Source organism: Xenopus laevis, chromosome 4S (genome assembly GCF_017654675.1).
Source record: "Xenopus laevis strain J_2021 chromosome 4S, Xenopus_laevis_v10.1, whole genome shotgun sequence".
In the NCBI taxonomy this organism is placed as follows: Eukaryota; Metazoa; Chordata; class Amphibia; order Anura; family Pipidae; genus Xenopus; species Xenopus laevis.
The window spans coordinates 118,510,387-118,534,261 of record NC_054378.1 but is presented as its reverse complement, the minus strand read 5'-3'; the positions used below and the strand labels follow the sequence as shown (position 1 = coordinate 118,534,261).

The window sequence follows — 23,875 nt, the reverse complement described above, 5'->3', positions numbered from 1 at the left end:
TAGACTCCACCCCTAAGCATTGTACCCCATACTTTCTGAGCAGGTGGCTATAAACATCAGAAAATTGTTTGTAATATTTCGGATTTTGTGTGTTTTATCAGACCATACCCTTTTGTGCTGTTCTATTCCAAATTCAACGGTTTAGATATGTGTGTGGATGCCCGTACCTTTGGAAACGATGCTCGATTTATAAGGAGGTCATGTACACCTAATGCAGAGGTAAGCCTCATCCTATTTAATAAAAGGATTATTACAATATGGATATGCTTTCTGCACAGTGATGCTATCAATGTATAATTCTTCTTAACCGTTCCAAATGCAAGAAGGTGAAATTAGTTGTCGCCTATGTCCTGCATCTTGGCTTTAGCAGAACAGTATACTTGCCCTGTAAGCCTACAGAGTACTAGGCAATGCACTCTACTGGTGCTTAGAGGATTAAAGACACTTTTCTGCTGACTAAAAACTGCCATCAGTCACAACCTGCCAATATGAATTCCACTAGTTTTTATGGTAATTTGTTTAATATGGTTCATTTCTTTGTTATTTTTCCAGAGTAAACAAGCAGTTTTCTAAATTTTAAAATGTTTAGTATTAAAATACATTTTATGGCAGTAAGATACTGTATCTCAGGTACCAGTAGTACCCATTAAGCTCATAAATGTGTGCATAAAATGTATATGTCTGTATGTGTGTGTATATATATATATATATATATATATATATATATATATATATAAACTGTAGTGTTTATAAAAGGCATGCGCAAGGATTCTTCAGTTCTGCAGAATTCTCTGTCTCTGTCCTAGGTTCGGCACATGATTTCAGATGGTATGGTCCATCTTTGTATTTATACTGTTGCTGCTATTGCAAAAGATGCTGAAGTCACCATTGCCTTCGATTATGATTACAGTAACTGGTAAGTTATTTTCGGCAGAAGCAGTAAAGTGTTGGACAACTTCATGTTAATACTTTTAGTACCATCATAGTAATACCATACAGTAAGATCCGTGTGAAGCTAAAAGGAACAGTAACACCAAAAAAAGGAAAGTGTTTGAAAGTAATGAAAATATCATGTACTATTTTCCTGCACTGGTAAAACTGATGTGTTTGCTTCAGAAACACTACTATAGTTCATATAAACAAGCTGCTGTGTAGCAATGATAGAGATTGAAAAAATTGTCTGTAAGTGCTACTAAGAGCTCTCACATGTAGGCCCATAGGCAAGTTTATCATTTTACTCCAGTACCAAGAAAGCCTTGATTCCTTCACCCGATGATGCATAATAGTGGAATGTTATCTATTCTAGATATAGCAGAGCAGCACACAGTGTCTACATTCTACATCGTTATATGCTTTATCCTGTCTCTAGTACACTTTTGGGTCAGTGGTGCATATACAAGGCTTAAATCACATAGTTATGGTCAGACTTAAAGGGCACCTATCACAGCCAAAATCAAACACATATTGACAATCTGACCAGTACAAGCTAAACACGTTTAATCAAACTACATATATAGTTTTTTGAAAAAACTGCAGGTTTTAAAAAAATTCCTTACTTTGTCAAATGGGTTCTTTCACTGAGGGAGGCCATATTGAGACTCTAACAGAGACTCTAATATGCAAATTTCAGGAGCATGCTCAGATTGTAACATTGCTTTGAGTATTCTACCCAGAATGCCTTGTTTTAGTAAACTCCTCCACTAGAAGTATCCAGTAGAAGTGCTGCCATCTGCTAACTTCCAGCAGGTGGCAGCACTACTGTACAGCAGCTAACACACAGGTTTGGCTGATTTGAAAATAGCTTAGAAGGGTTGATAAGCAAGCAAGGAATTTGAACTGAGCATGTGCGAGATTTCAGAGCTACAGTTGGCTGGGAAGATATAGGTAGGAGGAGCCAGTGGAATCCAAGATGGCTGCCTCAGCTAGAACTGCAGGGGAGATAGGGGAGATCTTGCAGAAGGAATAGTGAGCTGATCATTTACATTATACAAACAATTCTAACTGTTTTAAAAATCGGATTTCTTGAACTTTCACATAGTGTATTTACTTAGTAAATGATTTTGGTCATGATTGGTGCCCTTTAAGCATTTTGTACTCTAAACATCATAATAGTTTTGTTAGATTGAGTCCAGGCTAACTGGTAAGCAGGAAGCTGCAGGGAGAATAAGAGATTTTAACCAGCCAATTTACAGTGGAGTTCATGCAGGGCTGCAGATATAAGCTGAGCTTGAGATCCTGTCATAAAAGCTAAGGAAAACAAAGCAAGAGAAATAATTCTGCTTTAAGTTTTGAGACAATGGCCAACGTAATTTAAATGTTTTGCTACAATGTTTCTGGGCTTTAAGCACTTCTTGTTACCTCTTTACAGTAATTATAAAGTGGACTGTGCATGTCACAAAGGCAATCGAAGCTGTCCTATTCTGAAGAGGAATCCTATTCCTTTAGACCTGCCTCCACCAGCCACTCCTCCTGTGTTATCCATCGGTGCAGAAACTAGACGAAGGAAAGCCCAGCGGAAAGAGCTTGAGCTGCAGGGCTGTACTGAGGACCGTGCAAACCATCAAACAGGAGAGCAGCCAAAAACTCCTGTTGCAGATACAGCCACTTGTGATCAAGAGGTAACCCATGGCGCTAAGAAAGTCAGACCCAGAGAGTTTGATGTTGTTGTTAAAGGAACAACAAAAAGAAAAAGGAAACACTTTTTAAAGTAAATACATTATGATTCACTGGTGTGCTGGACTGATAAAACTGATCATCATCATCATTTATTTATATAGCGCTGTCAAGATACGCAGTGCTTTACTGCAGTTATAGCAAACGGAATAAATGGTGGATAACAGACAAGGATTACAGAGTACAATAGGGTTTACAAACTAAAAGGTTAGGGTACAATTGAGACATTAGGATTGTATAAACACTTTGTCATTTTTGATACAGCAATGATTAATTAAGGTAAACTGATGTTTACTTCAGGTAGAGTACTATAGTTTATATAAAAAACTGCTGTGTAGACCTGGGGGCAGTGATTCAAAGCTGGAGAAGGAGAAGAGGCACAGGTTACATAGTAGATAACAGAGAAGTGCTGTTGAATACAGAGCTTATCAGTTATCTGCTATGTGAACCTGTGCATTTTTTAATTTTCAGGCTTTGAATGGCTGTTCCCATGGCGACACAGAATCTTGTTTATATAAATTATAGTAGTCTAAAGCAAACACAACTTTTACCAGTGCATGCATCATTACATTATCTTTTAATTACTTTAAAGCACTTTTTTAATTTTTTTTATTTTACCTTTCCTTTAGGAAAAGAAACGTTGACACTCTAAATGTAGTCAACCATTATATTCTAACAAGAAGAATAGATGACTTTTTTCTCATCTTTACTTAAATACTAAAACTAAAGATCTGTCACTAGTTGTTTTGACCACTGTGGTCCTTTTACAAAGAACATCTGCAGTCTAAAAATGCTTTTCCCTGCCTGTATTTGCTTCTCATTCAGACTGACAGGAAGCCATTTACCTGCTGCAGATGCAATTTGTTTTTTACCCAGTTGCTGTTCATACTCACTATTGTGTATGTTCTTTTTCAGGTGCGGGAGGAGAAGAAGGCAGAGCCTGCTGTTCCTGTGGTTGAGGAGAGGAGGAGAAAACGTAAAGATCCAGCGTTGCAGCAAACTCTTCCTGAACCTGAGGTCCCATCTACTGTTGAAGATGTTAAGCCATCAGAGGAGTCCTCTCCTGTTGAAGCTACAGATCCTGAGGCTGAAAGTATGGTGGCAAAAGAGACTTCTTCTAACAATGTTGGAGTAAACACACGAAGATCTTCACAGCCAGCGGTGAGGAGATGGGGATGTGTGTATGTATGTATGTATGTGTGTGTGTGTAGTGAGACTGGATTATGCGAGTAACAGGGTAGGCAGTTCAGGGACCTTATCTACATCCCATGCCTGAGAGCTCTTCACTGAAAGAAATGTCTCCATATAAAGGTTGTCACTGGCTGTCATGTTCTCTGAAGACATTTAAAAATTTGGCATGTATTCAGTGTCGTTTGTCCAATAAAACACCATTTAAAACATTGTGCAACCATTCTTTATGCAGTGTCTTCGAGGAGCCCCTTACCACTTTTCTTGGATGACAATGCTAAACATCTCCCAATGGTATGAAATTTTCTCACAGTCCTGTGAAAACAAGGATCCTGAATTGTTTCATGGAGAACTTTCTTGTTTTATTTTTTGTATTTTTTTTTTTTCATACCCTCCCGCCTGCATTTTTGTGTTTGTTTGTAACTTTAGAAATTACACACAATTCTTGTAGATTTAAATAGGAATGGAGAAGTAGTTGATTAAACATTTAATTTTTGAGGGTTCAGATTGAATTTTTAAATCCAGTAGCCGTTCCACTAAGAAAAATCCGTCGTAAAGGAATCTGGGCATTTTCTGCTTGAACATTTGCTAAAATGTATCTAAAAGATTTTAAGCGTATCTAAGTTTGAATGGGACTTGTTTAGTAGGCAGGTAGTGTGGAATCGCACACAGTGTTAATTCTGAGATTCTTTGAATAGGAAGTTGTGGCGGAGAAATCCGCTGCGAAACCAGTTCCACCAAAATCCACCCGGCCCCGACCAAAGAGTCGCATGTCTCGCTATCGAAGTGCTTCAGCGCAGAGGCTTAGAAGACAGAGGCAAGCGGTGGCACAGCAGGCTGAACAAGGTCATACAGTTGCTGAGGAAGGATCAGTAACATCATCTGCAACAGCCACAGATTTAGGAGCAGCCGAAAGTGAAGGGCAGAGTGGCAACCCTCAGGGTGCAGACTCACCAGCAGTTTCGCAGGCAACATCTCAGCCTGTCCGAGCTAACCTGAAATACCACAAAACTAAAAAGGTATGTAAAAGTGTTTTTGGCAACACTTATCGTACATATTGTACTCGTATGAATGAATATTGCACCCTTAAAATAGCCATTGTACACATCAACCATGTGGGAAGTAATTAGCTTTGGCGTTTCCCACCCTTTTTAACCCTTAAGCCACATTCAGTGGCGTAACTACTGGGGGAGCAGGGGGTGCGATTGGGCCAGGGCCCCTTAGGGGCCCCCGGCAGCTCGCGCGCCACTGGATTCCAGCAGATAATACCTGGGGGGGGGCTCCCCTTTAGTTACGTTACTGGCCACATTCAATTGTAAAAAATGTTGGGGAGCAACTCAAGCATGAAAAAAGTTCCTGGAGTGCCAAATACTGTGACTGTGATTGACTATTTAGTAGGCCCTATGTGGCCTGGCAGCCTACAGGAGCCTCTATTTGCCAGTACGTCTGCTTTTTATGCAACCAAAACTTACTTCCACTCAAGAATTCAAAACTAAGTACCTGCTTCTGAGGCCTTTGGGGCAACAACCAAGGGATTGGTGAGCATTGTGTTGCTCCCAAGCCATTGGTCGGGGATCATTGATTTAGCTTTGTTTTTTATTCATTGGTAGAACAGTGTCATATATTGTTTTCCTTATTGTCGCCTTAACTTAAAGATTATATGTACACTGTTACTTTTATTTTGCGGTTGGTCTTGTTAATTCCATTGATTGTAACTTACACTTGCTCTTTGTCACAGTACTCGGTTACAGAATGGCTCAATGACAAGGTGGAGAAGGACGATTGTCCTATTGACCACCCTTTGCGGATTACCACGGATCCAACTGTTCTGGCAACCACACTTAACATGCTGCCTGGGTTGTCTCATTCTCCTTCCATTTGTATTGCTCCCAAACACTACATACGTTTTGTATCTCCTTTCATGCCGGAACGACGGAGAAGGCCATCAAAAGCAGACGGAACCTATGGCTCCTGTAAAAAGGTTTCACACTTCTAGAACTTTCCTTTTGTGTCTTACTTCAGAAATATCCTTTCAAATAGGTGCTTATTTCTTTGGTTTCAAATGAGTAAACATAAGGGCTGTTCTTACTGAATTGTGCTTAGTCGAGGGGAAAAATTATACTAGCATAGTGTTAGCTATGTTCCTGATATAAAGAATCCCTAATAGTTTTACATTGCTATTGCTTATATAACATCACTCCCCTGGACTATTAGGCCCTGATGTTTTCTGGCTACTTTTAAGGTTTACACCTAAACACCCTGCATATTCCTACCAGGGAATATCGATCTCCCACTCAGTAGTAAACCAAATTGTATAACATTTATGAAACTAATTAAGTTGTTACCCTGGTAGTTGTTAGGAAAATATCAGACATTGCATGAAAGAATTGTGTAGATAAACACACATATCATATCTGAATTAGACATCTTTAAAAAAAAGTTCTTCCCTTGACTAAGAATTGAGGGAAGACCAGTGTTTGGGATTGTGAACTAGCAGTTGATGTACTGAATTATCCATCCTCTACATGGAATCATCTAGGCAGCACTTAACTGGATGTAAGAAATGCATAGAATATGTGACTAATTATAATTTGCGTTGATTTTCAGAGATGGATGAAACAAGCCATGGATGATCTGAAAACTCAGCCCGTCAGCCCCCCACAGGAAAAAACCCAAACTCTATACCAAAGCAATGAGGGCAGCCTCTCTTCCACCAACAATATAGGTACAGTCATCATAATAATGTAAGAAAATTGTAGTCCAGTCTGCAAAATCCTGGCAATTTCACTTCTACTAGAATTTATGGGGCAGTCTGCAATAAGCTATTTGCTATATCTCCATGCGCAGGGATAACTAATACACTCTTAATAACATTAAGGAATATGTTAATATGTGTAATAATGCAGCAGTGCACAGATGATTTAGTAAAATACCCCCTAAGCTGCCCCCAGCCCAACCACACATACCCCATCCGAACACTGCTACACAACAGATTTTGCTTGCACACATAGGGGCTGATTTATTAATGCTCAAGCTTTCAGTTCCTAAATTTACATATAGTTGTAGGAACTGAATGCTTGAAAATTATTAAATCAGCCCTGTAGAGTTGTCTGTCAGTCTCTCAGTGCTGGTTCTTCAATAGGCTGAAGTTTTTTGTTTTTTTCCCACTAAAAATTCTGATTTTATACTTACTACTATACTATATAAAAATTCAAAGTATTTGGGTTTTTGGCATTCGGAGTTTAGTAAATAACCCCCATAGAGTAAATCTTTAACAGCATAGCACTGCATTTAGGAATTAAGACACTTGTATGGGCATGTACACCTCTAAGCCCTTTTCACACTATTCTTGTGTTTCTGGTCCTGAGTCAGTAGGATAGACCCTGGATCAGAAAATGGTCTCTAATAATGTATAATTCTCACTGAGTGGTCAGGTTAAGATTTCAGCACACCGATATACTGACCTGACTGCACAGCTGGATCTAAACTTAGACTCAACTTGGATCAGAATCATGTGGGTAATGTGTAAAAGGCAGCATTGCACAGAGCTTCAGATCATACAAAACTGTCCTTAATCCACCCAACTGATATCTATATTTTAACAGGTTTGACGGCCCCTTTTAAAAAATGGAAGTTGAAATATATCCTGGAAGAAAACTCTGGCACCTTAACAAGTCCTCTGTCGTTTGTCACACCTCCCCTGCTCCCAAACTCCTCAACCACAGACTCCCTAAGTCCACTGCAAACAACACCAAGCTCTTCCCTACCTGGGGAAGAAGAATCACGGTTTGGATATGGACTTATGTTCTCTCCGATTCCTTCCCTTGCTGCTAGCCGCTGTAATACTCCACTACAGTTTGAGGTAAGAGAAAGGTGCTACCGACCAAGGGTTAACGGAAACAAGCCATCGGCATCTCATTGGATACACTTCTCTTAACTTCCATTCTGTTTCCATCTTTTTCCAGATTCCCAGTCCTAGACCCATTATTACTTATGTGATTGCAGTTAGGTGTTGCAAATATTTCGCTTCTTTTCTTGGAATTGGGAGATTGAAACACTTGAAGCTTTAAAGGGGTTGTTCACCCTTGATTTAACTTTTAGTATGATGAAGAGAGTGATATTCTGAGACAATTTGCAATTGGTTTTCGTTTTTTAATATTTGTGGAGTTATTTGGCTTATTATTTAGCAGCTCTACAGTTTGCAATTTCAGCAATCTGGTTGCTATGGTCCAAATTACCCTAGCAATCATGTACTGAATTGAATAAGAGGCTGGAATATGAAAATGGGACAGTCTGAATAGAAAGATGAGTACCGGTAATTAAAAGTGGCAATAATACATTTGTAGCCTTACAGAGCATTTGTTTTTCAAAGGGGTCAGTGACCCCCATTTGAATGCTAGAAAGAGTTAGAAGAATGCAAATCCTCTAAAAACCAAAAAAGAAAATAATTAAGGCTTATTGTAAAGTTGCTTAGAATTAGCCATTCTACAACATACTAAAAGTTAACCACCTCTTTAAAGCATTGTTCTGATGCACTGGGTAAAGGAGTATTAAAAGTGTAATAGTAGGGGAGTTGAATTAATCAGAACAAGAACCTGTTATTTTCCCCACAAGGGATGTTACTGATCATTGTTGAGTTTGGTCGATCTGCACACAAACACTTTTCTTTGCAACTTTTCAATAAAATACACTACAGATGTCCTATATCTTGTAAGTTATAAGTGTAATTGGTATAGAATTCCAAATCTATTGACGGTTCTGGATCTTGTTGCATTGTTTCATAAGTCAGCGCCAGAGAAAAATGATAGGGATAAACAAACTGCTTTCAATTGCAATTACACTTACAAATTACATGAAAACAAGAATTTTAATGTATGTTGAAAATTTGCTTAGAATTTCCCCTTTAGCAGTGACGAAAGTATGGGAAGATTCAGCTAGGAGCAGTTGGAGGAGTGGGAATTTATTAAAAGGAACAGTAACACCAAAAAATGTAATTGTTTTAAAGTAATGAAAATATCATGTAGTGTTTCCCTGCACTGGTAAAACTGATGTTTGCTTCAGAAACACTACTATAGTTCATATAAAAAAGCTGCTGTGTAGCAATTGCGGAAATTGAAAAAAGTCTAAATGGCACAGGTTAAATAGTGGATTACAGATAACACCATTATGTTCTACGGAGCTTATCTGCTGTGTATTCTCCTTTGAATGGCTGCCCCCATTGCTACACAGCATTTTATTCATATAAACAATAGTAGTGTTTCTTATGCAAACACAGCAGATTTACCAGTGAAGGGCAACTCTGTGTTATAATGTTATTACTTTAAACACTTTTTTGATGTTACTGTTCTTTTAACATCCCATCTTTACAATAATAACCTTACTTGTCTCTGAACAGCTCACCCCAATGCCTCTCCATGTTTCCCATCAGCTACCCTCACCTGCCTGTCATATCATTCCAGCAGCTTTCTCTCTTATAACTTGCAACTTACTAGAAAACGATTAGTATATTTATAATGAAATGAAATAATGTTTTAAATTTTTTTATCTAGCTTTCTTTTTAGACAGTACACACTCTTTTTCTGTTTCTCCTTAGCAGATCAGTTCCTCCAAATGTTTAAAAAGATTTTTAATAGGGTTGCACCATATCCACTATTTTCGATTCAGCCGAACCCCTGAATCCTTTGCGAAAGATTCAGCCGAATTCCGAATCCTAATTTGCATATGCACATTAGGGGTGGGAAGGGGAAAACATTTTTACTTCTTTGTAAAGTCACGCAATTTCCCTGTGACCCTAATTTGTATATACAAATTAGGATTTGGCTTCAGTTCGGCCGGGCAGAAGGATTCAGAACGAATCCGAATCCTGCTTAAAAAGGCCGAATCCTGAACCGAATCCTGGATTTGGTGCATCCCTTATTTTTAACCAGAAGTCAGAAGGGTGACTGTGTTCTCTTCTCTGCCAGGGGCATCTTGGTTGGCTAAAAAACTCTACCCCCCTTCACCTGCCTACTTTTCAGGCATGTCTGAAACTTTAACGTTTTTGAGGCCAGAAACACAAAATGACTTTTTTTTTTAAATTGAAAAGCACCTGTACCAGATGTTGCAGAAATGTCCCTTTCAAGTGAACAGAAGAGCTGCATTAGGTGGTTTCTGGCCATTTTCAGCATCCAGGTATACTAGAGAGGCACGAGGAAGAGTTCAAGCCTAAAGCCTATAAAAGAATATGGCTAGGAATACCATATTTTATATATTGAACGTTCTTTACCATCCCAGAAGTTCAGTAGCCCTAAATCGGTTGTGATTCAACCTACAGTAACTCCCCATCTTTTTTTAAGCAAATTCTTATTGGCACTACACTGGCTCAGGGGTCATTGGAAATGATCTATATATTATCAGAAGGTAGGGCTAATCATTAATTCTGATTCTCAATACGCTGGTTTCTCTTGTTGCTTGTATTGTAAATCTGAATTAATACTAAATAATACTAACTTGTAATCATTTGAATGCAGTGTATGGGGATGAACCAAGCCAGAAACAATCTATGGTTCATCTTCAGGTTAACTTTTAGTATGTTGTAGAATGCCCAATTCTAAACAACTTTTCAATTGGCCTTCATTGTTTATTTTTTATGGTTTATGAATTTTCCCAAGCCACCCATGGCAGCTCTTCACCAATATGGGTATTCCCTGCCCCTCAGGTCACTGGACAGGAAATGGTTAATCCCAAACTATAACATCCAGGCCTACGCCCCCCCCGCCAATTGTCTTTTTTCCTGTCCAGATCACTGTGTTTGGCTTACCATCTATCCAGGGGCTTGCTCTCTCTCCTTCCCCTGATGCCTCCCAAGTGCTCCCAGAAGGGGTTTGCGGTGGAGAAGGACCATGGCTGGGTCATTTGTCCATCCATTAGGCTTACAGCTTTGCTGCCCGTAACAATGGTGGTATGGTGCGGTCTGGTGCTACTGATGGCTTCCGGGCGCACGGTCAATAATCAGTAATGGCGCTGATGCGCTTCAACGAACAGAAACGCGTCACAGGAAGCTTTGTTTCCCAGAGCCAGCGCTTCTGTGTTCCAGAAGCCAGATGCCGCGTCACTTCCTCTCTCTTACTATTTACTGCGCTGAGGAACCTCCAATGAAGTTACCAGCCTTGAAGGATCTCTTGATGCAAGGTCCAGTACACTTTCAGGATGTCCTCCACTTGTCACTAATGACATGGAAGTTGAGAAGAAGAGGCTCCCAGATGTGGGGTATGGAGAGGGCCTAGTGGAATTACTGTTGAAGTCCAGAAAAAGGTCTACATCGAATCAGTATTATCATGTGTGGGTTTGCTTTGCCAAGTTTGCAGGAGATCAAGGTTTTGATCCCAGAGATCTTTCAGCAGCTTTGGTGGTGCAATTTCTATTCTCAGGATACAAGAGGAAACTCTGTGTAAATACCCTAAGAGGTCAAGTATCGGCTCTTTCGGCATTGACTGGAAAATCTTGAGAAGAACATCCTCTGATTATTCGCTTATTCAACGCTTTAAAAAGAGTTTGTCCAGCAAGAAGGGTGAGAGTTCCTCCTTGGGATTTACCTCTGATCCTTAAGGGTTTAACAGCTGCTCCCTTTGAACCTCTTGAAAAGGCGTCAGACTGGCATGTTACTTTGAAAGTTCTTTTCCTCGTGGCAATTACTTTTGCCTATAGGGTGGGGGAAATTCATGCCCTCTCAGCAAAGGAGCCAGAGACTGTTATCTTTGAGGACAAGGTTGTTTTGAGGCCTGCATTTGAGTTTCTTCCAAAGGTAATGTCACAGTTTCATCTGGATTTAGAGAGAACGCTACCCTCATTCTGTCCGAATCCCAAGACTGAACAGGAGCGTTTGTGGCATACCTTAGACTACTTGGTGAAAGCAATAACTCATTACTTGGCTCGAACAAAAACATGGAGGAAAACAGAGAGATTGTTCGTTATTCCCAGGAGTCCGAGAAGAGGGATGGCTCCTTCTAAGCTAAGGCAACCATTAGTAGATGGATTGTGTGTTGCATCGTGTTTATTTATCAAAAGGCAGGCAGAGAGGTTCCAAGAAACTTGAAGGTTCATTCCACCAGAGCATTGGCTGCCTCCTGGGTGGCAGAAGCGAAAGCTCCGCCAGATGCAATCTGTAAAACGGCCAGATGGTCTTCCTTAAACACCTTCATCAGACAATATAAACTAGATGTATTACTCTCCCAAGATGCTAGATTTCAGAGGAAAGTTTTGCAGGCTGTGTTGCACTCATAAACAACTCTATAATCATCAGCTGTGTCCCTCCCTTCTTATTCTTCTTGCTTTGGGAATTCTCATGTTGGTGAAGAGCTGCCATGGGTGGCTTGGGAAATGGAGACATTTTTTATTACTTACCGTAATTGCTATTTCCAAGTCACCTACCATGGCAGCATTCACCAACTTCCCTCCCTTCTGAAGCTAGGGTACATAGACAATTGGGGGGGGGGGGCGTAGGCCGGATGTTATAATTTGGGATTAACTCTTTCCTGTCCAGTGACCTGAGGGGAGTGGAATACTCATGTTGGTGAATGCTGCCATGGTAGGTGACTAGAAATCACTGTAAGTAATACAAATTTCTATATATATGCCTTCTTCTTCTGCCTCTAGCTTTCAAAAGGGGGTCATTGACCCCTCTAAAAACAAGTCCCCTCTAAAGCTACACATTTATTGTTATTGACACTTTTTATTACTCCTCTTTCTGTTCCGAACCTCCCCTATTCATATTTCATACTCTCATTCAAATCAGTGCATGGTTGCTAGGGTAATGTGGACCCTAGCAACCAGATTGCCGACACTGCAAACTGGAGAGCTGCTGAATTAAAAGATAAATAACTCAAAAATCACAAATAATAAGCAATGAAAACCAATTGCAAATTGTCACTCCCTATTACTAAAAAGTTAACTCAAAGGTGAACAACCCCTTTAAGCAAATCCCTGTTTAGGGCAAGTAATGTAAATAATAATTGGCCAGTCCTTATACACTGTGGCAGATTAAAAGAACACCACATCTTAAAATACTTTTGAGAACCTGTTTGTGCTCATCATTGCCTTTGTTGCTTTAGTGCACAGTTCATAGAGAACCATAAATGCTTGTTTCCTTAATGGTTTGTGCCTTTTTTTAAATTTTGTTTCTTTTAACTGTTTGTGCTGAACATTAACCACAGCTATAAATGCTTTTTTTAATACGTTTTCTTTAGTATATTACCTTCTGTCTGGCCATATCATTACTAAACAAAAGGACTCTACACGTGGTCTATCTCTTTAATATAAACATTAAAAACAAATAAAACAAAAAGCCTAAATTTCATAATTATAAAAATGAACCCAAACTGCAGTACTCTGCTTTTTGTTTCGGTTCTTGCGCTAACCAATTTATTTATTGCTGCCAAAGGCCCGTTCCAAATAGCTGACTTGATATGGAACCAATTTGTTTAACCAGGAAAAGAAAAAACAACTTTGATACTGGTATCGGACCTGTTATCCAGAATGCTCGGGACCTGGGGGTTTCCAGATAACACATCTTTCCGTAATTTGGATCTTCATATCTTAAGTCTACTAGAAAATCATGTAAACATTAGATAAGCCAAATAGGCTGGTTTTGCTTCCAATAAGGATTAATTATATCTTAGTTGGGATCAAGTACAAGGTACTGTTTTATTATTACAGAGAAAAAGGAAATAATTTTTAAAAATTGTAATTATTTGGATAAAATGGAGTCTATGGGAGACGGTCTTTCTGTAATTCTGAGCTTTCTGGATAAGGGTTTCTGGATAACAGATCCCATACTAACAGCTGTTCTTGCTGTTGCTTTGCAGTCTCAAAGCATGAGTGAGTAGCTTTCAGCTGAATTAATGAAAGGGTAGATTGAGCACTTTCAGTTCTAAACAGTTGAGTGTTGAATTAAAACGCTCATATCGGATCTTTCCGTGATTTGGATCTTCATACCTTAAAGGGATACTGTCATGGGAAAAAATTTTTTTTCAAAATAAACCAGTTAATAGTGCTGCTCCAGCAGAATTCTGCACTGAAATCCATTTCTCAAAAGAGAAGAAATCTGACATGGGGCTAGACATATTGTCAATTTCCCAGCTGCCCCAAGTCATGTGACTTGTGCTCTGATAAACTTCAATCACTCTTTACTGCTGTACTGCAAGTTGGAGTGATATAATCCCCTCCCTTTCCCCCCCCCCAGCAGCCAAACAACAGAACAATGGGAAGGTAACCAGATAACAGCTCCCTAACACAAGATAACAGCTGCCTGGTAGATCTAAGAACAGCACTCAATAGTAAAAACCCATGTACCACTGAGACACATTCAGTTACATTGAGAAGGAAAAACAGCAGCCTGCCAGAAAGCATTTCTCTCCTAAAGTGCAGGCACAAGTCACATGACTTGGGGCAGCTGGGAAATTGACAAAATGTCTAACCCCATGTCAGATTTCAAAATTGAATATAAAAAAATCTGTTTGCTCTTTTGAGAAATGGATTTCAGTGCAGAAGTCTGCTGGAGTAGCACTATTAACTGATGTGTTTTGAAAAAAACATATCTGGTGACAGGATCCCTTTAAGTCTACTAGAAAATCATGTAAACATTAAATAAACCCAATAAATTGGGTTTGCTTCCAATAAGGATTAATTATATCTTATTTTGTATCCAGTACAATGGACTGTTTCATTATTGCAGAGAGAAAAATAAATAATTTTATAAGAGTTTGGATTATTTGATATATAATGGAGACTAAGGGAGATGGCCTTCCCATAATTCCGGAGCTTTTTGGATATCGGGTTTGTATAAAATCTTATCAAATGTAAATAATGAGTGCATTTCACACTGCATATCTGCCTTTCACAATAGCTGTGGTTAACATATCTGCTTGTTTTTTTCTGCAGTTTATTTTTCTTTGCTTCTTGACTTTAATTAGACGAATAACCAGATGCTTTTCCCTCCTAGAACATATCCTCCCCAGAGACCTCCCCAGCGCATAGGCCCGAGTCCCTGTCACCAGAGGTAGTTATCACTCCGTGTCATTTGCACAGGAGAAGCGTTTGTTGTGTTGAGAAACGTGTGAGATGCAATTAAAAGACAGCACTTTGTGTACCGATTGTTTTAAAGACATGAAACATGCAGCGACGGCTTTTACACACACAGATAGGATCTGTTACTAGGAAATGATTCCACTAACAATATTTCTTTCTGTGTATATTTATCCTGCAGTAAAGTATTAAAACGGGTATTGTGTGGGTTATTGCGCTCAATAAAATGCAGTTTCAATCTGCCTCTTCACAATATGCTGTTTGCAGAGGCTAGATTTCTCCCCCGCCTACAAGATTATGTTTCATATCGAGCATGTAGGAAGCCTGCCTTTTAGTCTAGTGTCACGATCAATAGAAATTTAAACTGGATGCTTCCTGCTAGGGCAGGAAGCAGAAGCGATTGATTTGCTTTTGATGGCACTTTAAATGAACAGTAACCCCAATAAATAAAAGCGTTTTAAAGGAATGACAATATAAATACTGTTGCCATGCAGGGAAATAGCTTGTGTGTTTGCTTCAGAAAGACTACTATAGTTTATATAAACAAGCTGCTGTGTAGCCATGAGGGCAGCCATTCAAGCACAGGATACACAGTAGATAACAGATAAGTACTACTATAATTCATATAAACAAGCTGCTGTGTAGCCATGGGGGCAGCCATTCAAGCACAGGATACACCGTAGATAACGGATAAGTACTGCTATAGTTTATATAAACAAGCTGCTGTGTAGACATGGGGACAGCCAGTTAAGCACAGGATACACAGTAGATAACAGATAAGTACTACTATAGTTTATATAAACAAGCTGCTGTGTAGCCATGGGGGCAAACAGAATCACTGGCACACGTGGCAATTCAGGTGCCGGGTTACCCCGTGCTCTTTATTGTGCGGACGTGCAACGTTTCGGGGTGACAACCCCTTTATCATATGATGCTTGATAAAGGGGGTTGTCACCCCGAAACGTTGCACGTCCGCACAATAAAGAGCACGGGGTAACCCGGCACCTGAATTGCCACGTGTGCCAGTGATTCTGTTTGCCTAGTACGTATTCCTGGGGGTTGCCGTGCCCTCTACACTGTGCACCGGGCTCAAACTATCAAACTGTGAGGAGAGTGTGCGCTGCTTCATCCAAGTTCCTAGCCATGGGGGCAGCCATTCAAGCACAGGATACACCGTAGATAACGGATAAGCACTGCTATAGTTTATATTAGCAAGCTACTGTGTATCCTGTGCTTAACTGGCTGTCCCCATGTCTACACAGCAGCTTGTTTATATAAACTATAGTAGTACTTATCTGTTATCTACTGTGTATCCTGTGCTTGAATGGCTGCCCCCATGGCTACACAGCAGCTTGTTTATATAAACTATAGTAGTACTTATCTGTTATCTACTGTGTATCCTGTGCTTAACTGGCTGTCCCCATGTCTACACAGCAGCTTGTTTATATAAACTATAGGGTAGTACTTATCTGTTATCTACTGTGTATCCTGTGCTTGAATGGCTGCCCCCATGGCTACACTGCAGCTTTTTTTATATAAACTATAGTAGAGCTTCTGAAGCAAACACACCAGTTTTACCAGTGCAGGGCAACAGTAAATAATATTGTTGTTCCTTTCAAACACTTTAATTTTTTAATGTTACTTTTCCTTTAGGGTGGCGGCAAATGGGGATATTAGTCGCCCAGCGACAGATCTTCTCTACTTCAGGCAACTAATCTCCCTGAAATGCCTTCCCACCGGCAAGAATACAAATCAATGGGGGGGATGGCATACAAATCGATTTCCTCTTGAGGCGACATTCGGAAATCCGACATGTTTCTTATGCCATCCTGCCAGCAATTCGTATTCTTGCCGGCAGGAAGGCATTTTGGGGAGATTAGTCGCCCAAAGTAGAAATTTGTTGCAGGGCGACTAATCTCCACGTCTGCCACCAACCTTAAGAAGACAGTCAGATAATGCTGTTCGTTGTCTTCAGATAGAAATCTAAATTAGACTTTTACCCCAATCCTTAGTGCAGAGCAAAGACTACGTTTTGTACGAGGCTCTATTTAAGTTCTGTAGCAGTGCAGCTATCCATGGCTCAGCACTGCCCCATCTTCTTTACTAGAAAGAGAATAGAAATACTCAAACCAGCACCATAAAACTGATTCTCCCCTTCCAAACATAAAATGTGCCATTTTTCTTACACTAAAATGCAGTATTGTGCATTAATTTTGGCAGCAGTAAGCACTTTGATATTCAATAAAGTATCCATGTGATAGGCAAGCCATGCTACACTGCAGCCTCTAAATTCCATAATGAATGCAGTCTTGAGCATATGTTGAATTTATACAGTACCTATATACATTACATGTACTTTATTATACCAAGTTTAGCCTGTGAGTAAAATTGTAAAATAAATCATTGGGTTTCTAATTTTGTATTCCACGTCCATTAAGAGATTTCATTCTCTTCTGATATTGAGTAAATTGATTTATGTTTTAATCTTTTGCATTGTATTCCCCCCCTCCCCCCGAACCTTTTTTTTTTTCCACATACATAATCTATTATCTGTTATTTTCCATTTCTCTAATTTTCCAGCCTTGTCTGCAGCCAGACCTGGAGATTCAGAAAGCTGGTTTCTTGGATTCCACCGTTGAGATCTGCCCAGATCAATCATCATTCAGCACTGGTCTCTCTGAATTAGCTGGTCAGTCCCCCAGCACATCTATAACATATGGTGGAGCATCAGACAATAACTTAATGGGGAAAGGTTCAGAAGGGTCCACGCTGCTAAGGACATCAGAACAGTCTGTCCGGACAGAATTCAATTTAATGTATGCCTTCTCCCCCTTGAATGCTATGCCTCGCGCTGATGGCTCATTACGAGGGTCCCCTCTTGTTGGGGAAAGGAAAACTTCACAATCAGAGGCTTATTGTGGCTCTCCGGTAGAGGCCTACCATGGACGACTTGGCACAGGGCTTTTGAAAGAGGTGGCACAGGGTTCAATGTCTCCATGCAGTGAAAGACTTTGTGATGGTATTCGATCATCTCCGCAAAACCCACCACAAAGGAAAAAGGTAAATAATTATTGGATCCTTAAAGGGGAACTCCACACAAACATAACTTAAGCTTTTTGAAAAATAAACATAATTTCAAGCAACTTAGCAATATATATATATATGTCAATTAAAAGATATGCAGACTTGTCATTATTTCTAATGGTTTCGAACAGTTCCGTAAGCCTTGCCCCCTGCTCTCCTGCTGATCTGTCTGACTACTTTGCTGAGCTAGATAACTACTCCAAACCCCACAATTCCCTGCACATGTGATTTCAATAAGGATAAGAACATCACAGTGCAGTGCATTGTGGGTTATGTAGTTCCTGCATGCTGTCTGTAAGCTGTGGAGAAGTTGTTACAATGTGTAACATCAGTGTTTAGTTCCTCCTTCCCTGCCAGGATTTCAAATGATGCAGAAAGAGAAGAAATGTTAAAACAGCTGGATTTCAGCATAGAAATGGCATTTATTCATACTTTTTGAAGAAACCGGTAACTGTGATGGGTATATTAGGGGTTTCTGTGTTATGTGGCCTCTTTAACAAATTTTGACTCAGAATACAGAGTTCCCCTTTAATAAAGTGAGCATGATACATTTATTTTTTATCTGTTTACATCTGACCATGCACTTAAATATTGTAAGAACAGTGTGTCATGCACTCCTGATACCAACACAGCGGCTCCATCACTTTCATCCTCGGGTTACAATAAATTTCGAAAAATTTGGGGGTTTTTTTCCCACTAAAAATTCGGAATTTAAAAAAAAACTCAAATGTTTTGAATTTTTGGCATTCGGACTTCTAATAAATATAAGTTTATCCAAATAATCCAAATTTTCAAAAATGATTTCCTTTTTCTCTATAATAATAAAACAGTAGCTTGTACTTGATCCCAACTAAGATGTAATTAATCGTATTGGAAGTAAAACCAGCCTATTGGGTTTATTTAATGTTTAAATGATTTTCTAGTAGACTTAAGGTATGAAGTATAGGCAAGTCAACAGGCAACCCCAAAAAGAGATTGCAGCAACAAAAATTGCCATCTGGATATTGGTTATAGCACTGCATAAATGTAAAAATGGTTTAAAAAATGTGTTTTCAAACACCAAAGCTTATTAGTAGCATTAAGGGTAGCAAAGACAGTAGGTTGTTGGTCTTGGATAGACAGGGGTGTTACAGAAATCATTCAGAAAACAATCAAATCTTTTTGTTCTTTGACGAAAAATGTGATTTACATTCTTTTTCTTGTGCACTGCCTCTGGACTGTGATTGGCTCTGGGTTTCAGGCAGAACATTATATTCAAAGTAAAGCTTTGCTTGTGAAGTGGCATCATTTAAAACAGAAAGTAGACTTGGGAGTTTTGCCGCCATTTGAGTACAGTTTTGTTTCATGTCTGTACAACAAAACCACATGCAATCATTTTGTTTAAAGGAGGGAACAATATTATTAACTGATAACTATGGCATGGTGTGCCTCATTCAAAGGTTTGCAGGCTTATGCACAAAATTTGGACAAATTTTTTTTAAACAAAATTGATGTTACTGGTCCTTTAATAGGACTGGTCTGTGTTTAAACATGGCTGCCCACACCAGAGTTAATAGGAACCACATCACGCAAAATACACGGCCTTCTGCTTCAAAGGCAATATAGTTCACATGTCCAGCTTAGTAATACACGTATGGGACCTGTTATGCAGAATATTATATCAGATAATGGATCTTTCCGTAATTTGAATCTTCAAACCTTGTCCACTAGAAAGTCATGTAAACATTAAATAAACCCAATAGACTAGTGTTCCTTGCAATAAGCATTAATTATATCTTAGTTGGGATCAAGTACAAGCTACTGTTTTATTATTACAGAGTAAAGGAAATCATTTTTAAAAATTTGGATTATTTGGATAAAATGGAGTCTATGGGAGACAGCCTTTCCATAATTCAAAGCTTTCTGGATAATGGGTTTCTGGATAACGGATCCTTATTGGAGGCAAAACCAGCCTATTGGGTTTATTTAATGTTTATATGAATTTGTAGTAGACAAAGTATGAAGATCCAAATTATGGATCTGGAAAAGATCAAGTCCCGAGCATTCTGGATAACAAGTCCCATACTGCTCTCCTTGTAAAAGGAGAAAGGTTGTGTGCCCTTTATGAAGTTATATGCAAGGTTTTAGTTTGTTTTTTGTTTTTTACTAGCACAGCAGTTCTGTTGTCGGAAAAGCTCATAATAAAAACAAATGGACAATACAGTTTGTGTTGGTGCTTGCCCTGCTGAGCTGCGACTCCCAAACCGGTTATTCCACAGGTCACCCTGTTGTAAAATAGCCGTTGTTGTAGAATATTTTGTCAGCCTTTATCTATTTTTTTTTTTTTTTTACCCGCTGAAACATCATTTTTTTATTTCTTTGCATCAAGAGATTGGTCAGCGGCAAGTGTAATGAGAATGGGAAAGCTGTCCGGAGAGAAATCAACGGAGAGCTAGCTTTCCTGCCGAGGTCAGAGTGGTGCCATCCTGAGAGATAGCGAAACGTGGCCTGAATGTTAATCGTCTCATTTCTCAGCCGGGGCTGCTATATCCATTTCTAATATTCCTGTCTTTTTTATATTCCTTGCCTGTTTTATCCTCACAACCTTTTTCCATTAGTCTGCTTTTGCTTCTGAGCGTTGGTGGATAATACAGAAAACCACAGCGGTGTATAGAGAAACTGACTAAAGGAGCTTTGGGAGAACTCCAAGAAAATAGAAGCACTGTGAAGAATATTCATCTTTTCTCATATTGCTTGTCTCAATCTCATGCCGGGGGTCCCCTTAGGATTTTATAGGCGCACACAATGGAGTTGATCACAGATCAGATTCCTTACTATGTCAAAGCTTTATTTATTACCGGGCGTTGCAGCCAGGGCCTCACTGAACTGCCAGAAATATAAATGTATTTTTGTTTTACACACGACACGCTTCATTCCATGTCATGACGTTCGCAGAGAACATATTTTTTTGTCGGACTGGTGATCAGAAATAGCTCAGAAACTAGGTCACTGTGAATACATGAGTCTGTTAGTTATGTGTGGGAGTGGAAGTAATTTGCTCTGACTTTTGTGGTCTTTCCCTACATCTGGTTGCTGTTATATTTGGGGAAATTGAGGCTTAACCCACGACAACAAAAAAGGGGTTGTCCCCGAAAGCTTGTGCCACATCTCTGCTGCAATAAAATGTTTTAAAGGCAGGAGCCGAAGTATGGTGTGCTTCTTTTCACTTTTTTTTCAAGAGATAAACCCACAACAACACATTGCTTCCTGGTCCCTGTAGTTAAAGGGGTTGGTCACTTCTAGGGGCAGGGGCACGCAGGCAGATTCCGGGAGATTTAGTCGCCTGGCGACTAATCGGCTCTTCTGCAGGGAGACAATCTCCCTGAACGGTCTTCCGCCTGCTAAAATGAAAATTTGCCTGCGCCAATGCACTCGCGGTGCTTTGATTTCCGAAGTTGCCATATGAGGAAACTTTGGGCGAAAACTGAAGCACCGTGAGTGCATTGTCGTCCTGAAGAAGAGGCGATTAGTCGCCAGACGACTAAATCCTCCCGAATCTGCCCCGTGTGCCCCTGCCCTAAAGGGATACTGTCATGGGAAAATGTCTTTTTCAAAACACATCAGTTAATAGTGCTGCTCCAGCAGAATTCTGCACTGAAATCTGTTTCTCAAAAGAGCAAACAGTTTTGTTTATATTTAATTTTGAAATCTGACATGGAGCTAGACATATTGTCAGTTTCCCAGTTGCCCCCAGTCATGTGACTTGTGCTCTCAAAAACTTCAAAAAACTTCAGTCACTCTTTACTGCTGTACTACAAGTTGGAGTGATATCACTCTCCCGGCAGCCTAACAACAGAACAATGGGAAGGTAACCAGATAGCAGCTCCCTAACGCAAGATAACAGCAGCCTGGTAGATCTAAGAACAGCACTCAATAGTAAAATCCAGGTCCCACTGAGACACATTCAGTTACATTGAGTAGGAGAAACAACAGTCTGTCAGAAAGAAGTTCCATCCTAAAGTGCTGGCTCTATCTGAAAGCACAGAGCATTTGTTTTTTGTTGGAGTCTGTGACCCCCATTTGAACACTGGAAGTCCACAGAGAGTCAAAAAAGGAACATAATTCAAAAACTATAAAAAATGTATGTCGGTTGAAATGTTGCTTTAAATTGGTCATTCTATAACATAATTATGTTATCAAGGTGAATCATCCCTTTAAACATGGCGGTAAAGCTGTACAGTTGTCTGCCTCCCTGTGGAAGTAGTTATGGTCGATTGTAGTAGATCATCCCCTTCTTCGAAGAATCAGACCCATTTTCTGGCAGATGTATAGGTGCTGCCCTGGTCCATAACTTTTAATTACTTCTCTGTCATTACTATGTTTTTTTGATTCTTCTTTTTTAATTGGTTTTCCCTAGGTGTCCCTGCTAGAATATCGCAAGCGAAAACAGGAGGCAAAAGAGGTGACTTCTTCCCCTGGCAGAGATTTGTTTCGCTGTGTGGGGACCCCAACTCGCCAGAACAGTAATGGGTCTTTTTCTGACACGGACTTGTCAAGTTCCCTGCACCTTCAGGCTCAGTCTTCTCCACATAGCGGGTTCTCTTCTCCTGCCCATCCCTCAATGCCTCAGATAGAGGACGTCAGCCCTCCAGACACAAAGACTTCAGGGTCGTCTCATTGCAAGCATTCTGAGAACATCAGCAGCAGGTGGTAAGTGCCTCTTAGACAATACGTCTCTTTAATGTCTCTGCTTGTGCATGGGTCAGTGTGCAGGTTTACATTAATTTCTATTTTAATTTCCAGGATGGTCCCAACTTCAGTGGAACGGCTGCGCGAGGGGCAGAGCATTCTGCAAAGGGTTTTAGGTAGTGGGGTGAAGGTCTCGCACCTTGGAGAACCTTCCCCTTCCAGAGACACCACTGCAGATAGAGACCCAGGTAAAGTGCCTAAAGATAATAGACACCACTATTTTTTAAAAGACACGGTCTGGTGATTTTAATAGAGTGAGCTCTAATACATCTTCTAGGCAAAAAGAGCCCCCCCATATGATATAATGGATATATTAAGATATATAACGGTACAGAATATTTAACTGATTGCATTTATATTTTGTATTTATATTAAATTTTCATTTTTGCGATAGTTCCTCTTTCATAAGATGTTCTTAATATGATTGCTGTATCCTTTAAGCATCGCTGACATAAAGGCACAGGATATGCTGTATTTATTGTTGTACCAATAGAAAAGGTTATTCAGGGCTGCAGATTTTTATGATCTTGTTTGAAACATTTTGTTTTTCTTCTATTTCAAAGTCTTGTGTTTGTAAATGTCCAATAATTCAGTGACCCTAATACACTGCTTCTCCACACAGAGGAGGGAGACCCAGAGATGCCTAGCATGGCTGTCACCAAAGGACCAATTGTTTATAGCCCTTCCAGATACAGTTACCAGGTAATATCAATGCATAGGTCTTATAATAAGAATGCCCCTTGCATTCAGAATTCAACAAATCTGAAACAAACTGGCATGCAGAAAACCGGCATTTACTTGAATCAGAGCCTGCAATATGCATAGTAGAGGTAATAAAAAGTAGCAATAACAATACATTTGTGGCCTTGCAGAGCATTTGTTTTTTTATATGGGGCCAATGACCCCCATTTGAAAGCTGAAAAGAGTCAGAAGAAGAGAATTAATTCAAAAACTATAAAAAAAATTCATGTCAGTTGAAATGTATTTTAGAACTGGCCATTCTATGACATACTAAAAGTTAACTAAAAGGTTAACCTCCCCTTTAAATATGGCAGTGTAATCGAAATGCATATGTCATGCATGACTGGCCCTTCCTTTTGGAATTCAATAAATCTGAAACAAACTGGCATGCAAAATATGT

The 23,875-nt window shown here is 39.6% G+C and overlaps 1 protein-coding gene across 4 annotated transcripts in view; it reads left to right on the top strand.

Annotated features, from left to right (window-relative positions):
* Nucleotides 1-23,875, top strand: part of LOC495433 (histone-lysine N-methyltransferase SETD5) — an 81,382-nt gene that overhangs the window by 55,365 nt on the left and 2,142 nt on the right. For 3 of the 4 annotated variants that reach the window (XM_041561761.1, XM_041561760.1, XM_041561762.1), the window contains exons 11-23: nucleotides 102-219; nucleotides 807-916; nucleotides 2,369-2,618; nucleotides 3,589-3,834; nucleotides 4,560-4,880; nucleotides 5,600-5,842; nucleotides 6,469-6,586; nucleotides 7,467-7,723; nucleotides 14,840-14,896; nucleotides 17,503-17,982; nucleotides 22,403-22,695; nucleotides 22,789-22,922; nucleotides 23,357-23,436. In XM_041561761.1, coding sequence (XP_041417695.1) covers nucleotides 102-219; nucleotides 807-916; nucleotides 2,369-2,618; nucleotides 3,589-3,834; nucleotides 4,560-4,880; nucleotides 5,600-5,842; nucleotides 6,469-6,586; nucleotides 7,467-7,723; nucleotides 14,840-14,896; nucleotides 17,503-17,982; nucleotides 22,403-22,695; nucleotides 22,789-22,922; nucleotides 23,357-23,436 — 2,707 coding nt within the window. The remainder of the gene's footprint in view (nucleotides 1-101; nucleotides 220-806; nucleotides 917-2,368; nucleotides 2,619-3,588; nucleotides 3,835-4,559; nucleotides 4,881-5,599; nucleotides 5,843-6,468; nucleotides 6,587-7,466; nucleotides 7,724-14,839; nucleotides 14,897-17,502; nucleotides 17,983-22,402; nucleotides 22,696-22,788; nucleotides 22,923-23,356; nucleotides 23,437-23,875) is intronic. The other variant, XM_041561763.1, reaches the window with a different exon arrangement.